Below are 17,156 nucleotides of genomic sequence, written 5' to 3'. Positions count from 1 at the left end.
GCTGGCAGACCAAGACAAATACTCCTCTTCCAGTGACAAAGGTGGTAGCATGGGAGTCTCCCAGAGAAGGCAAGCAAGGGCCTCAACAGAATTCCCAGTGCTCCCATAAGTCACACTGCATTGGTGCTGGCTGCAGCACAAGACCAGAGGCCCTGCCTCCCCAGGCTCTCCATGTGGCCTGGAGGTAGGTTCACAGCTTGGAAACAGTCCTTGTTACTGTTCAAAGTCACACACACACTCTCACTTACCCTTCCCCACCATGCTGTGACCTGAGGACTTTCATCCCCTTTCTGTAGGGTGAAGCAGCTTAAACCTAGAGAGGTTTAAGAAACCCACCCAAAGAAGGGGGAGTGAAGATCAAGAGGCATCACCCTTCCCTCCATGCCCTGTTCATGCTGCTGTGCTGCCTACCCAGGGAAGATGCATGACAAAAGTGCCAACACATACATCATGTGAGTCTGGAGCGAGACTGAGAGCAATGACTTAAACCAACCCATCATATACGACCAGTCTCACCATGGAATAAGTAGGCTGTTGGGGATATCTCCTGAGATGAGGGGTGTTAGGTCCTGGGTCAGTGAGTGCCCCATATGTACACACAGGCTCCTCCAAAGTGACTGTCCCAATCTCTGGTATCCCTGTTATCTGGGCTGCATTGCTTATTTATGGATGAAGAAAGTCTATGTTAATGTGCCTGGAAATCAATGTCTCACTTCCCCAGAGCATGTTTGCCCACAGAGGGTATATCTGATCAGGAGCAAAGGGCAAAGGTCACAGGATGAGTCCTGTCCCCAGGTCAAGGGCTAGTCTCCGAGAGTGTCACTGAGACACATTTCCCCTGACTTGCATCAATATCCTGGATAAATGTTCACCTCTGGAAAGTCCTCACCTCCCAATTCACACAACAGAAGAACTGTGGCCACAGAATCTGGCCTTCCCTACCTACCTCACTAGCTCATGGTCTTTCCTTATTCTCTGGTCCCCACCACCTCCAATCCCAGCCTGCTAAAATGTGTCCAAACTCCAACTGTGCAAGTGCTCAGAGACCTCAAGTAGCTAGAGGAGTTTGGGAAGCTTTGTCTCCCCAGAGCTTTGAGCAGCTGGGAAGGATGGAGGTGGTGGCTGAACTCCATACACCAGCCCTCTGACTGGTCAAGTTTCCTATAATCATTCACTACCACCCATGTGTGTGAGAAGTAATATGCCATTTCCTAGGGGAGTCCAGAAAGGGAAATGATTTGTCCCCTACCCCTGCACAGTACATACATTGGGTACACAATAAAGGCTTGATGGACTGCACAGTGGGTAGAAATTGTGAAGTGCCAAGCAAGAGTCTCCAATAGTAAATCAGAGGAGTAGTGACCCCTGTGGGCCTGGCTTGGCCTGCAGTTGCTTCCCATAAGTGATGCTGGGATAGGGTTTGGATTTGCCATTGTACAGAGAAGAGGAGGGGGAACTCCTGGCCCTCCAGGAAAATGGAACAAGAAGAAAACCAACAATCAGCCCAAAAGTGGGGCTGTGTGGAAACCCTGTACCATTGGGCCAGGGGCTTGACCCCAAAGGTGCCTTTGTATCCCTCTAGGTACAAACCTCAACGTGCTCTGGGACTCGGCCCCCAGAATCACCCGTTTCCTGGCATAGCAGAGAGAAACAGTACATAAATATCATCAAGTTACTGAGTTCTTTTTTCTTTTTATTGGCAAAGTAAATATATTTTTATGAAGGACCAAAGAAAATATACATAATTATAACGTATGTACACTAGCTTTATAGATTTTTAAAATTTCAAATTTACACAAATGCTGACGTTATTAAAAGATTTTATGTAGATGTACCTATGTACAATTTATTTACATACATTCATAGGATGTGAAATAAACCTATCAAAACAAGCTAGTTCATTTGATATTAATTTCTAGACAAAATAAGGAATGCATTTCTAAGTCAGGATTGGGGACTCTATCTGCTTCTTCTACAGGCTATGCAGCCTATTCCCCTCTCCTCCAGAAAGGGGACCCTAGAGGCTGCTGTCTGGAAACAGGATGAGAGGACGAGCTACACTGGGTACAGATGCCCTGGAGCTAACCTGTATCTGTCTGGCTGCCCTGCACATTCAACTGAAGCACATGCACTGTCAGTCCCCCATAGAGGGGCCTTTTCACCCTAATCCTGCAGCCTCTAGAAGGTCAGGTCCTGCACCCCTAACAGCGTCACCCATAACTTGTGGTGGTCAGGCTGAGTGAAGGATCTTGGACAAAGCCACCTGCACATCACAGTGCAGCCCAGGACATTTGGCCTACTTCCTTTTTCCCAGTGTGGCTCCCTGTGGGAACTGACATTTCAAAACTGAACATTTCATCTTCCTGGGCAATAAAGTATTGGCCCTGGCCTAGGCAGAGAGCCCAGTGGGAGAAGGGCCAGGCCCCCAGACTCTGCAACAGAGGCCTGTGCAGCAGTGCAGGAAGGCACGAAGGCGCAAAGGCACAAAGGCCGGCCTCCAGGTCAAGAGCTGGGTCTCCCCAGGAAAGGCAGCAGGTTGGGGGACTCTGGGTTCCTGCCTCCCAGGCCAACCCCCTCTTCCCATACCAACCCGTGCTCCTGGGTTGGTAACATTGTCAAATCCCTCTGAAGGAGGCAAATAAGTTATTGCTACAAAATATCTGGGTGATCCCAGCAATGGGGGATGGGGTGGGGTGGGCGGCAGTGGTAATGGTTGTGTGGGTGGATGGGGATGGGGGCGGAGGTCAGTTGGCAGTGCGTACTGAGCGGCTGCTCCGGGGGAAGCGGTGCACCTTGATATGCTTGGACAGGTGGTCGCTCCGTGCAAACTTCTTCTCACACACGGGACACTGGTAGGGTTTCACGCCTGAGTGTGAACGCCGGTGCCGAGACAGTTCATCTGAGCGAGAGAACCTACAGGGACACAGCAGTCAGCAAGGCCGAGCTGGCCTGCACCTGACCCCCTATACACACACACACACCCAAGCCAGCAAGGGCTCCCCAGGGCTCCACCAGCTGGGCTGGGCAGCCCCTTGCAATGCTTCAGCTACCCAAGTACTTCTGAATTCACTGGTGAAAATCCACTGTTTCAAGTCCTTGCAAGTCCTCCAGGATGGCAAGAATTGCAAACAAAAGGCTCTGCCAACACAGTAGGCCATCGTCACAAATCTGGGCCTAAGAGGGGCTATTAAGTATTGGGACAGGCTTTCGAGTCTACCAGAGATCTGACTTACTCTCCACACCCCAACCCCAAAACCCACCCCCTCCTGTGTGCTGTGGGATCACCTTGCCCTGACTGAGGCTATGCCTCATGCTCTCTCCTTAGGCCAGAACTTGGGGCTTCCGTGGAGATCTTCATAGAGAAGCCCATCTAGAGGAGAAAGTGAGGCTGGGGAGAGAAGTCTCTTCCCCCATCTCAGTAGGGAGTTCTTGGCTCCTTTCTCTTGCTTCCATTAAAGAGCCCCATCCTACTCCTAGACCCTGTTTTCCTGAAAGCTGGGCCCCCTAAAATGTCCCCAAACAAAACTACACCCCTGCAAGATACTTCTGAGAGTTTAAATGATTCCCCTGACACTTCCCTCTCTTGGCCTCAGCCTGCCCAGGGGTAAATGCTCCTATAGTCCAGAGTCCACTGGGAAGGAGCAGCTGCTAATAGGAGAGGACTAAGATGGACCACAGGGCTCAGCTGTCACTGACTTCAGGGACTTGAGGTTCTTCCCTGGTTCTTAACTGGGGCAATGAGACCCCACTCCCCAAACACACATTCTCCTCCTCTGTGCTCCACCTATACTGATCTGTCCTTGTTCCCTTGCCACAGGACAAGTACACATACTGTTCTCACTATCCAGAACACTTGGCCTTCCTTTCTTCTCCTTGCTCCCTCTCACCCATCCCTTAGAGCCCAGTTCAAATGTCACTTCCTCAGGAAAGCCCTCTAGGACTGCATCATCTTAGGCTCTCACAGCACAATGTACCTCTCATTCCCAGCCCCGGCAACAGTTGTTGCAATTTGAAATTCATTTTCCACCTTTTTATAAATGTCAGTCTGTGCCACTAGACCATCAGCTAGCTCCATGAGAAAAGACATATCTATGTGGTTGCATGGTAGCTGCTCTGTAAGTACATTTACATGAAAGAGTGGACACAGTGGGCACCCACAGGAGGGTGGAGAGCTATCATGAGGACAGTCCTCTCAAGCCCTAGTATATCCATGCATACACTCACACAGATACACATGTGTGTGTCCACATGCCACATGCACGTGTACCACAGACATGGGTGTGCTGCACACGCCTGTGCACTCACACATATATGCATGTTGCCCACTCCAGAGCTGTGCGCACATGTATGCACATGCACACATCACACATGTGCACGTGTGCCTGCATGAACACATGTATGTATGCATGCACACACAGGAATGCCAAGCCCAATAGCTCCATTCCTGGACCTGGGGCCACAAAGTGAGAGGTAGGTTAGGTGGTGTCCCTAGAACAGCTGTCCTCAACCCTGCTAATGAGTTGGAAGTGATGGCCTACCTCTGGCCTGACCCTGTGGGTAGAAGCCTTGATCCCTCAGCCTGCCAAGTTGCAGGAGGACCCACCAGGACAAGTCCTGGGGAAGCCTCAGGTGAGCAGCAGGAGGGCCTGCACAGATGGGGAGCTGGGCCCAGAGGCTGGGAAGACAAGTGCCTCAGCCTGGCTCAGCCACCCCTGGTGCACAGGGCCCTGCTCCTAGAGTATGACCAGGTTTCTTCTACCCCCATCCCTGAACACCAATTGTGGTGGGCACATAGCAGTGCTCTCTGCATATTTTCAGAATAAAGGAAGATCACCCAGCCCTTTTGCCAGATGAGGAAACTGAGACTCAAAGTGATGAGGGCCTGATCCAGGGTGACAAGAAAGGACAGAGCTGCCAAGGCCCAAGCAAAGGCCCTGGTACAGCTTCCTGTTGTATCCTGCCCACCCTGGTGGCCACAGAGGGCCTGGCCACATCCGCAGAGCCTGGCTAGAAAGTGTGTGCCAGGCCCTCTGTGGCTAGAGACCTGTGCCAGGGAGGAAGCAATATCAACAGGCCCTAGTAGTCAGAGTTTGAACCTGTGTTTTTGGGCCAGGACCATGTGGCCCTAGCTGGAGTTGGACACACAGCTGCTGAGCAGGTGTGTCTGCCCAAGGCATGGGTTAGCAGAAAGCTATAGGAAATGCCATCGACAGTACCAGAGCTTTCCCAGGCACCAGGCACTGGGGGTACCTGCACCTTCCAGGGAGCCAGGATCAGCCCCATCAAACTGCCAATACCACAGTAAGGGCTCAAAGAGGACAAGAGGTGTGCCGGGGTCACACAGCAGCAGAACAGCAGGATCTGCTCAGGTCCCCACCTGACTGGAAGCCCCATATGGTCCTGAGCAAACTTAAAAACCATCTTGGACCTCAGTTTTCTCATTTGTCCAGTGAAAACCTTGGGATTCTTGTCCACCTTCCAGAACTTTTCTTAGAAGCCAAAGGCAGTGACAGAGGGCCATAGGACCCCTGTCATCATGAGGGCACCAAGGGAAAGCCAGGCCTGAGAATAAGTTGGTCCCACCTGCAAGCCTTCTCTCTGCTGCCTCAGGATCCTGTGATCTGAGCAATCCTGTCCCTGGGAGTTGAACCCTCAGAAGATCCCTGCCTGACACCCTCACCCACAATGTCCCAAAAAGCAGCAGCAATGAGACCTGGAAGCCACACAGAAGGAGGGGTCAGGTGACTAAGATGTAACTTTTGTAGGCACATACTGGCCAGCAAGCTGGGTAAGTTGGCAAGCTCTCTGAGGCTGTTTCCCTACCTAAGAGAGAGAAGTGACACTGACAGATTTGCCTCAGAGGACTGTAAAAGGTGACAAGTGTTCACAGCAGTGCTTGGCACATGACAATCATCCAGCAATTGTGAACTCTTGTTACCAGCAAGGAGCTTAGGACAGGGCCTAGACTCTGGTAAAGGCCTGGAGTGTGGGGGTGGTTACTCCTGATTTGTGTTGCTGAGGTACAGGGCAGGGAAGCAAAGAGATCCAGGTGACTCTTCTGAGCAGCTTGTAACATCAGCACCGCCACAAGTACACACAGCACCTTTGTGCAAAGGCACCCCTTCCATCAGCCAGAAAACTATGATTGCAAAGTTAGATCTCAAGGATCTGAATGACAATGGCACCCTCTAGAGTTGTGCAGTGCACACAACCTGTCCAACCACACTTGGACATTCTGTTGACTACAGGGATGGGGTCAGAGAATGCCTCATCAAGTAGGGTCAGCAGTAACATGGGCCAAGAAAGCAGGCCAGCAGCCAGACCACTGGGCTCGACTCCTGTCCCTGTTACCTCCTGGCTCTGTGGCTTCAGGCCTGCAACTCTCCTTTTCTGGGCCTTCTGTGTCTGCTGGGAATGACAACAGTACCTATCACACAGGGCTGCTGAAAGTTATTAATATTCATATTAGCTATATCAGGAAGGGATTCTTTCTGGACAGAACTGCTTGGCCATTCTGGAACAGGATGTTCTGCTGCAGGGGACAAGGAAGACCTGTGTCTCAGAGTGAAGCAAGGAAACTTCTAGGAAGGCAGGCAAACAGCCACTTCCCAGACAGTTACCTCAGAATAGGGCAAGTTTCATTCCCTGTCAAGGGTGCCAGCTAGAACCACACCACAAGGTGCCAGCCAGAACCACACCACAAAAAGGACAGGGAATACCAGATTTAGAACCAACAGTAGAAGGAAGTGGGAGCTGACTATCTGGGCAAGTGATAATAGGGAAAGGGGTGCAAGGAGAGTACACTGTTATCACACAAAGGTGCACAGAGTAGGGCACAGGACACAGTGCCAGGGCCATAACCAGCCTGGTAAGAGGAAGAGGAAACTGCTTACCAGGGCCAGCAGGAAGAAGAGAGGCAGCCTTGGGAGTGCAGTGCCCCCCACATGGGGAGGCAGGCAAGAGTGCAGTGGTGCTATCCTGAAGGCCAGCTGCAGGTGGAGGTCCTGTCAATACTCTAGCAGGCCACACCTCACTGGAAGCTTGCAAAGGGGGCTGGAGCAAGGTCCTCATTCTGGGGATGGGGGATTAGGGACAGACAACCCAAGATGATTTCCTGACTCTGAGACTTACTAGTTGTGTGACCATGGAGAATTTACTTAAATGCTCTGTGCCTCATTTCCTCCTCTGTAAAATGGGGACAACATATTAATATATACCTCATGGAATTGTTTGGAGCATTGTGAGTTACTGCATTTGGTGCATTCAGAGCAGTGTCTAGCACAAATGAGGAGCTACTATTATCATCACTGCTGCTGTTGTTTGCTCTTTTCCCCTTACCCATGGCGTTAACACCTGAAAGAGCTGATGGCATTGTGAGGGAGAGAAGACACTAGCCATTATAATACCAGGTGTAGAGAGAGAGAAAACGGGAAAGCCAGCCCATGGCTGCAGGTGTCTCCAGGTGGGAGAGGAATGCCTACCATACCATTTGTAGGTCAGGGTGGGGCTAAGGCACTGCCTTGGGGTGGATCCAGAACCACACTCACTAGCTCTGTCCCTGAAGGCTTTCTGGGCCTCCATTTCCCCCTCTGTAAAATGCAGATTGGTGCTTATACATTCCAAGGCTATTGTGAGGACTCAGTGAGCTAATGTTTGTGATATATGCAGAACAAAGCAGAGACTATCATAAGACCAACTACAGCTGCCACTGAGAGAAAAGTATTGGAGACAGAAGGCACAGAGAGGGCCAAGGTCTAGGTGAGAGCCTGCCCTGCAAAGGGGAGGTCAGCAGGCCAGAGTAGTGCAGGTCTATGGGCCAGAATGAGAAGTTCAGATAGAAGCTTAAGTACACCAAAGTACACATAAAGGCCAGAGTAGCCTCGTGAGGTCATGAGTTCCTGATGGCAGGAGGTATACAAGCAAGGTTACCTCATGGAGGGGATTCCAGTTCTGAGAACCTTAGAAGAGTGTCTAGCATACATTAAGTGGTTAATATACATGATACCTCATCATAATTATCATTATTTCTCCTGTCTTGTCCAGACCAAGCTGCCTCAAAGCCAGGTCTGTTCCTCTACCTGACTGCTACAAGGGCTCTCTCCACCCTTGACCCTTGTTTGAAGGCTATGACCACATATAAGGGACATGCATGTCTTGTGTACATCCTCAGGGCATCAGAATCACTGAGGACCAACTGGGGATTCTCAAATCCTCAGAGACACATCCCTCCCAAGAAGCAGGCACTCTAGGCTCTCAGTGCCTCTGCTGTGTGTGTACACAGCAAGGCCAGACCCGACTCTGGGGGACCTTAGGAGAAGCTGAGGATGCCCTTTGAAGCCCTGGAAGTGTTTGGAGGCAGGGATGGCTCCAGGGTCAACTTCACAGGGACCTGACCATGCCAGGCACCCACTACGCCTTCCCCCATCAAGTGAATCCTGAGCAAGATGACCAATGCCAAGGTTTAGACAGAGCTGAATTCCCTCCATAACTCCCACTCTTGTTTACATACTTCCTGCCATGAGGAACTTACTACCCCCTAAGGATACTGTGTGAGGCTGAGATCTGCCTCTCTAGATGCACTTTGGGCTGAGGGTACTGTCTGCATTCTGAGACAGCCTGAAGAAGGTAGATCCCCTCTTCCTGGGGGAGTGGGCCAATTAGGCAGCCTTCACCAAAGACTGCACCCTTCCTCTCTGTGGCTCCAACCAGCCCTATCCCAACTGAATGGGCCACTTGCCAACAGTCAGCAGCAGCTAGGGGACGCTTCCCAGGAAGACAGGGCCAACATGAGAGTCAGACCAGTGCTCTGCCAAGCTTCCCAACCTCTCTCTAGCCCTGCTCCCCACCAAGAGAATGCATCCAAGAGGAGTCCCTGAAAGTCTGGGGGTGCCTCTGAGCTGGAGTACCTCCTGAATGAAGGCCAAGCAGAAAACCTTCCCTTCTCAAACTCTGGCCTTGTATGAGAGTGACAATACTACCAATAAGAACGGGATGCTGCTGAGCACCCTTGGACCCCAAGTAATGAGCAGGCCCTCCACTTTACAGATGAGGAAACTGAGGCTTGGGCAGGAGGGCCACCCCAAGGGAACACAGCAAGTTGGAGACTGATCAGGGCTGGGGCTTCCAACCACTACAGCCAGCTGCCCCCAACCCAAGGCATCTCAATGCCTTTCCCTTCTGCAGTATAGCACCTGCTTCTGAAGCCCCATGTCTCTGGCCTCCTCCCTGCCCCAAGCTCTGACTACCCAACACTACACACATGCTATAGCATCAGGCCTCACAAGCTGTCCTGCAAGTGCACCTGTTACCTGAGGGCCTACTTGACAGACTGTGGCACAAGGCTCAGAGAGGCATGCAACACCAGCACTGACACCCAGGGCTATGCATTTGGAGCACAGGCTCCCATAGAAGCCCTGCGGGTCTGCTGATTGGCACCTTTGGGACATTGAGAGTGGGAGGTGCCCACACTCAGGAAGGGCCTCCATAACCTAAGACGCTGTTGGGACAAGTCCCTTCCCTGGTCAGCTCTACACACCTATGGAAATGGGTTGCTAGCATCACATCAAACATTCCAGTCACAATTCCTGTCCTGCGCTAGCCAGGACTCCAGGAGGAGCACCTTCCACCCGAGGACCAACTCTCACAAGCTCTCAGACAAGCCTGGTCAAAAAACAAAAGCTGCAAACTGTTTCCTGTGTGTCACACCAACATGGATACACACATAAATAATGTGCACAGATGCATATGGTCATGCAGCACACAGAACACACATGAGAAAAGCCAAGATGCATACACATGTCCACTTATAAGATCCAGTTCTGCACAAAGATGTGCATGCCATGTCACTCTCTCACACACTCACACATGTAGCATCAGCCACAGCAGTAAAGCCCAGGGATGTGCCAGTAGCACAGCCACCTTCCCAGGTAGGTCAGATTCCAGTGAGGGGGGGCATCCTAAACTGGGGAAATCCCGGCTGTGGCACCCCTAAGCATTCAAACTCCTGGCTGAGCTCCTGGCTGGCTACCTACTTTTCCAGAAAAAGTGGACATGCCCTCCCAAAGAAGGTGAGTGGCACCTGGGGGCCAGGGGAGGGAGATCTATTGGGTCCCATCCAGCTATGCTGCCTGAGTACTGGAAAACTCTAAAAAGGGCCCTGTGTTTTGAGAGTTGGCTTCTCCCACTGTGCCACACACAGTATAACCTTGAAGTTAGTCTTCTATCTTTGGGTCAGCACACCCAGCTGGGTCCTCCCTTGTGGGTGGCCTTTGTGGCTCTCCAACATACATTTAGGTCCCTGGGGGAACAAGGGCTGGACCCAGCCCAAGTGCCCAGAGATGGCTATAAGCAAAGCTGGTCCCACTGGTTGGGAAACAGCATTTTCAGGATGTGACTACTCTGATAACCACCCCTTGGGTTCAAATCCCATTTACAAAGCTGTGTAACCTTGGGCAAGTTATTTAGCTGCTCTGAGCTTCAATTTGCTCAGCAGTAAGATGGGAGTAAGGGTGGTACTTACCCTTTGGAGCACTGAGAGGCAGAGGGAGCCGTACATACACAGCTGAAATCCCTCTGGCACATAGTCCATGCCCTATCACTCTCAACTATCCTTGTTATGACTGTAAGAGCCCTTCTGCCCTGGCTCAACCTCCTCACTCTCAGAACAAGCTCCAGCAACCCTGCCTGGAGACCAGTTGTTTTCTGGCTTTAGTGATCAGGAGGAATAAGAAAACCTCTGAGCAGCCATGCTAGCTCTAGCTCTGCCCCCCCCTCCCCACCCCTAGACCCTTCCTAATCAGTCTTATCTAATGGTGAAGAACTCAGCCTTGGCTATACACCCAAAGGAATAGAGATAAGGGGCAGTGTTTACCACCCAGCTTGTCACCCAATATACTGACCTCCAGCCACAGCCTGGCCAGGTACAGGCAAAGGGCTTCTCGCCTGTGTGCCGTCGTAGGTGGGCCTTGAGGTGGCTGCTTTTGGTGTACATCTTGCTGCAGCCAGGAAAAGTACATTTGTGCATTTTGATGAGTTCTGCCGCTGGGTTCTTGGGAAACTTCTGGCCCATAAGGAGGCTGGTGGGACCTGGCCCCAGAGGTCCTGACCCAATGGGCTTGGCAGCAATGGGCACAGGGGCGATGCGCACGAACTTGGAGGACATGTTCAAGTTCGAAGAGGGCACCACCTGGGGCAGGAGTGCAAAGGTCTGCCCCTGGATGTTGACCAGGAGCTGGGCTACCTTAACGCTCTCCAGGGCCTGTCCAGGGGAGGAGGGTTCTGTGCCTGATTCCTGCTTCACCTGCACAGGCTGAATCTGCAGCAGCAAGGGGATGGGGCCATCAAGTGCAGGACCCCGACTTGGGCCCTGAGTATCACCCACACTGGCACCACCTGGTTGGGGAGCACAGCGTTCTCTCCCAGACCCAGAATGGAGGTGGCTCCTGTGTGGCCCAGCTGGGAGCTGACTGCAGGCCTCTGGGTCCTTGTTGCTTTCTGGGGCCTCCTTGACACCCAGCTCCATGTTCTCCTCCAAAAACTCTTCAATCTCCTCCAGGGTGGGCTGGAAGGGCCTTGGGACATCATCAGGGTCACCCACAGGAAACTCTGGGAAACAGAAATGCTCTCCCTTCACAGGTGCTGGTGCTCTTCGCCAGGCCTCCCAGGCCACAGGACCACTGCTGGCCCCAATGTCGCCACTGCCCAGTGTAGCCTGGGATAGCAGGAAGTCCAAGATGCTGTCCTGGCCTTCAGTGCCTGTGCCACTGCTATAGCAGGAGCACAGGGCTTGTGAGTCAGGGCTGGCACAAGAGCAGAGGCTAGAGGCATCGCTGTCATCTTCTGAGAGGGGCGAGGGCAGCTCATGGTATGCCCTCCTGCCTACCAGCCTATCTCCCAGATAACCAACTGGGCACTTAGGCGACGAGAAGTTCTCGTCCACTGGAAGCAAGTGGTCCACCATGCTGACCTGGCCGTGCTACTGGTGGCTGTGGAGAAGAACAACGAAGGGCCAATCAGGAGGACAACACACTCACCTGCCACCTCGTGGGCCTGTGCCCACCCCACCACCACCACCATCCTGCCTACCATCGCCCATTGCCAAATGCCTGCATCCAGCCTCCATCCACACCCTGGGATAACTCTGTCTGCAACAGTGTTTTCTGACATTGCACCACCTGTTTGCAAGAGTGCTCTCCAAGTCCATTGCACAACCTGGGGCACTTTTGCTTTCAAACAGATTTTCCAGAACAATTCTGGGAAAGAACATGTGTGTCTGTGAATAAGTATGAGTGCGTGTGAGCAAGAAAGTGGGTATGTGAGGGGGTTCTCTGTACCTCAGAACAGCCAAGTTTGGGAAACCCTGCCTAGTTAATCAGAGTTGCTGCATTTCTGAGGACATCTGACTTCAGCTTCATTCCTGTTGAGTCACCAGAGGGGGGAAGAAGAATGGCTATTTGCCCTTTGACCCTTGTGCTGTTGGGGCTTAGGTAGGTTTGCCAGACTGAGCAAATAAAGATACAAGCTGCCCAGTTAAATTTGAATTTCAGATTTTAAAAATTGAACAACTTCGAATTTTTAATGTAAGTATATCCCAAATATTAGATGGGACTTAATTAAAATACTATATCTGAAATTCAACTGGACAGTCTATATTTTAATCAGGCAAGTCTAGTTTGTGACAAGGAATTAAACACCCATTATGCCAGCCCTCACCACCCCTGTTTCCTCATCTGAAGCAGGCAGCTTATCTACCCTCCAGCTCTCAGACCCCTCTGAGCTTGGCTGCTTCTTCCTCTATGAAAGGAGAGAGGAGGGACAGGCCTAAAAAATCAGACATTTTACTGAGGCTTTACCACCAGGAGAACAGGGCCCTACCCAATGAGAGAACTCACAGGAGCATAGGTGGACCCAAAGCACTGGGACAGATCTTACCTCATGTGACTTCACAACCATCTAGTGAACCTGTAGAGAAGACCCCCTTGGCCTGCACCTATGGAGTAGTCACAACCTCAGAAAGACCCAGGTAACTCCTGTGTCCCAACTAGACCATGCTTTCCACAATGGCAGGCTGGGCTGTAGGGTGGCTGCTGTATCCCCAATTCCCAGTGTGGCAGCTGGTGCCCAGGAGGAGCTCAGAGAATGTCAACAGAAAGGAGAGGGGAAAGCTGTGTCCTCTGAAGGCCATGCTAAGTCTGGTGTCCAAGTAGAATCAACAGTGTCAGTCTGTGACACAGCCACCTCTGAGGACTGTTGTCCCCACCCAGTGGTCATGACTAAGTGTTGATTGAGGCTGGGGATATTCTGCACCTGAAGCCAGAGATTCCCTGCTGCCTGGCATTGCCTCTGCACCTACCCGCATGTGCTTTGTCTCCAGGACCACAACTGGGACTGGCACCCAGCACTGCCCAATATTCAAGAGACCCAGCCCTGGGCAGAGAGCTTCCCAGGGCCAGTTATCAACATTTGTGACCTTGAGCAAGTCCTGGCTCTCCCCAAATCTCAGTTTCCCCATCTGTTCCATGTCCCCAATAACCCCAGGACCTTTGGCCTTAGTTCCCCACTCTCCGGGAAGTTTCACAGAGCTCCAGGAAACAAGGTAAGGTAGATGCCCTTGGCAAGTCTGTACTCCTGGGCAGTTTTGCCAAGACATTTGGCTTTTGGTTGAAAAACTCAGTTAAGAACTTAAAACCGGGTGTTTTGAAATACACACTATTCACCAAATCAGGTGCTAAGAAGGAATAAAAGCACCAAATAATGTAAAGGCTAGTGAAGCTAGGCAAGACCCACGTAGGGCCCTAGACTTCCCTTACCTGTCACCCACCCTCTAAGCAGGGACTCTGCTCCTATCTTTGCAGCATCAGCAGAGTGAATGATCTTGAGCAGGTGGCACAATGTCTCAGTGTCTTAGTCTAGTGGGGATGCTGCCAATTGTGCCTAGTTCTGGGGTTGTTTTGAGTCCAATGAGCTAATATATGCTGAGCAGTTACTATAGGGGTGGCATGCACACAGGGCTAGTCAGTACCAGCCATTAGGATTAGTCTTCCAATGGGGGAACATATGGTCTTTCTGCCCCTCTGCTGTATGTTAAAGAATCCAGGGGACTCCAGGCTTCCTGGAACCTGGGATGAGGCCATGACAGGTGGGAAAGGGCAGATCAGACCATGTTCCTGACCATTTAAAACTCTCCCCTGAAATGTGATCACCAACTGAATATTCCATAATATCAAGGAATTACTGTTAATATTTTTAAGTGTGATGATGATATTGTAGTTGGTACATTCTTTTTAAATGAGGCCTTCCTTTTCCAGATATAAACTGAGATATTCACAGATGAAATGATATAAAAAGAAAAAGTGAGGGAAATATGTAAGTGCAGTAGCATGGGGTGGGAGGAAACCTCCAACAGTTTCCCAAGGAAATGTGACTCAGCCTCCTCCCAGCACCCAGCACCCAGCACCCAGACCCTGCTCATCTTTGCCATATCTCACCTCCACCTGCTCCACTCCACTCTAGCTGTGCACCGAGCTCACCAGCTTCATGGGCCTCAGGCCACTACCCTGACCAAGGATTCTCTGTGGATTCCTCTTCCCCCAGCACTCCAAGTGGGAGTACCTTACTTATTTCCATCTCAGCTCAGAAGTCACTCCTGACTGGGGACTCACTGACCATTCACTATTACATCATCCCACATTATATTCTTATTAGAAGTTGCCACAGTGGGAAACTATCTTAGTTATGCATTTGTGTACTTTATTTTCTGTCTACCTCCCCACCAGAATATAAGCTGCTCTAACTGTTCAGTCCACTTTTATATCCCAGAGTCTAAAACAGGACCTAACAAACTTTGCTGATTGAGTGAGTGAAAGGTGCTGCTGTGGGGAGCCGGGAAGTGGGGGGAAGAGGGGTCCTGGAGGGTAGAATGAGACCTGTTGTAGAACCGCCAGGGTCAATCAGCAGCACGGTCATAAATGAAGGGCTCAGCAGCCTGGGCTGGACGCTGAGGCACTTAGACACCAGAAGAGACTTTCTGAACCTGCCCTGGGAGATGTTGAGAGAGGGCACGCCAGGGTAGAGCTCTAGCAGCTAAAACATAGCAGCACGTGGCATGGCCAGGGAAGCCTGGGGCCCAGGCTGCCTGTAGGGGGAGGGGACGCACTGTTCCGGGCACTGTCCAGGCGAGCAACCCGGACTCCGGCCCCCCCAACCACTCCCCCCTGCCCCACCGGGCCTGCTGTTTATCCTCCCGGGGACACAGTGGCTGCAGGAACAACATGTAATTGATAACAAGCCCAGCGCTGGCCAAGGGCTTGCCATTGGGTCAGCGTGCAAATCACGGGGGTGTCAGGAGGGGGCCGCCCTTCAAAATAAGAGTCTCTGCTACCCGCGCAGCCAGCAGGACCAACAGCCCCTGAGCCTTCCTCCCCCCCACCCACCCCCACCCCCGTCCTCTCACCTGTAGGGTGGCCTCACTAGCCACCCCGTCCTTAACGAGGGAGATGATTTGAGGGATTCGGGCATTTGGTAATTTTGTCATCACCACCCCCCTCCCCCGAGATTGGGTGAGAAAACAGTTCTTTGCCCAAGAATGTTGGAGGGAGAGGTGTGGGGCGCGGGGGGGGCGGGGGGGAGGGCTGGTGTCGGGCAGGGGTTCCATAGGGAATATAACAGCGGAGAGGGGACAGGACCCAGGGAGGGTGCAGGTGGCCTCATATCTGCCCCCACCACCGCCATTCCTCGGCCATTGCTCTGCAAATGTTCAGTTGAACTGGCCAGGAGACTGAGTGGGGAGTCGGAGTTAAGAGATGTGTGAAAGTGTGAGTGTACAAGATAGGGTGTGAATTCAGGCCGTGTGACTGTGTGTGCGCGGGCGTGGTGCACAGCAGCTGGTGTGCCTATGTGGGAGTGTGTCCGGGACGTACTCGCGCGTGGAGACAGCGTGGGTACCCGTGCGCGCGCGCGCGCGCCTGTGTTTGTGTGTGTGAATGTGTGTGGGAAAGGAAAAGGTTGGGGAGCCCGCTCAGACCCCTCGACACAATCTCTGAGCGCTGCCCGCTGGGCACCATGCCCTCGGCCAGCGCCCCCACCCTAGCAGGCCGCGGCTGCTGACCGACAGTAACCCCTCCGCCACAGGCCCCCCCATCCCCCGCCTCCCCGGCCCGGGCTGGCCCGTACGTCCGCCTACCGGGTCCTCTCGCCAGGCCCCACTGAGTGCCATATGGAAGGGCAGGCCTGTAAGGCTAGCGCAGACCAGAGGGGCCAGGCGCCGAGATGGTGGCCCGGACCTGCGCCGGAAAATTGCCGTGGGCAACTGGGAGTCACTCTCCCACCGGATTGTCCGACCCCCAAGGCCGGCGCAGAGGGTCAGCCGGCTCCTCCGACATTTCCTCGGAAGCTCTAGCAGAGCGTGGGACAAGGGCGCGGGCGCCCGGCCTTACGCCCAGAAGCCGGCCAGGGCCCACCCCCTCCGCGTCCCGGTCGGCACCCTGAACGCCTGGGGCCGAGTCCACGCGGCGGTCCGGCCTCACCGCGCCTCTCCCACCTGAACTTGGCTCACGCCGGGCCGGTGGCCAGGCCCCGGCAGTCCTGAGGCCCAGCGGGCTGGGCTGAGGGCAGCGGTCTGGCTCCGGTTCTGCGGCGGCCGCGGGCCGAGCCGCCGATCGGACTCTCTCACTCACTCGCCCGCTGACCCGCGAATAGCTGCTGCGGACCACTAGCTCGCCGAGGCTCTCAGGGCTCTCACTCCCCTCGGTTCACGTGACGCCGCGGGCGCTGAGAAGGCTCGCAGGAGGCTCGGCCTCGGGCGCGCGCCCGATTGGCCGGCGTCGCACGTCACGCGCCCCGGCCCCGCCTCCGACCCCACCCCTGGCAACAAGGGGCCCAGCGCCAGCAGCTCTGCGATCCCGAGCCACCTGCCCCACAAGCTCCACAGCCGTATGCCCGGCGCTCATCCCCCAGGGCACATCCCGGCTCCCCAACCCTAGCCGTGGACTCGCAGAGTCCGCGGGGGTCAGCTTCTAAACCTTAGTCCCCAAGTGAGAAGGTGAGACAGGCCTCGGGACCTGCGAGAACCCCTAGATAGCCCGGAAGTGCAGTCTGCACGGGGTTGGGCGACTTAGGCGAGTACTGGGGACGAGTACTGGGGACGGGGGTAGCCCTGA

The 17,156-nt window shown here is 53.2% G+C and overlaps 1 protein-coding gene across 1 annotated transcript; it reads right to left on the bottom strand.

The window, feature by feature from the left end:
• Positions 1-1,703: 1,703 nt before the first annotated feature.
• On the bottom strand, positions 1,704-16,754 carry KLF15 (Kruppel like factor 15). Its single transcript, XM_045850176.1, has 3 exons — positions 16,538-16,754; positions 10,899-11,984; positions 1,704-2,913 (listed from the first exon to the last, which is right to left on the bottom strand). The coding sequence occupies exons 2-3, from the start codon at positions 11,957-11,959 to the stop codon at positions 2,745-2,747; spliced, it is 1,230 nt and encodes a 409-aa protein (XP_045706132.1). The 5' UTR covers positions 11,960-11,984; positions 16,538-16,754; the 3' UTR covers positions 1,704-2,744.
• Between the last annotated feature and the right edge of the window lie 402 nt (positions 16,755-17,156).

This window comes from Phyllostomus hastatus, unplaced genomic scaffold (assembly GCF_019186645.2).
Source record: "Phyllostomus hastatus isolate PE091 unplaced genomic scaffold, TTU_PhHast_1.1 phas_contig_80, whole genome shotgun sequence".
NCBI lineage: Eukaryota > Metazoa > Chordata > Mammalia > Chiroptera > Phyllostomidae > Phyllostomus > Phyllostomus hastatus.
Note: the sequence above shows the minus strand (reverse complement) of the source record. Positions and strands in the feature narration are given on the sequence as shown.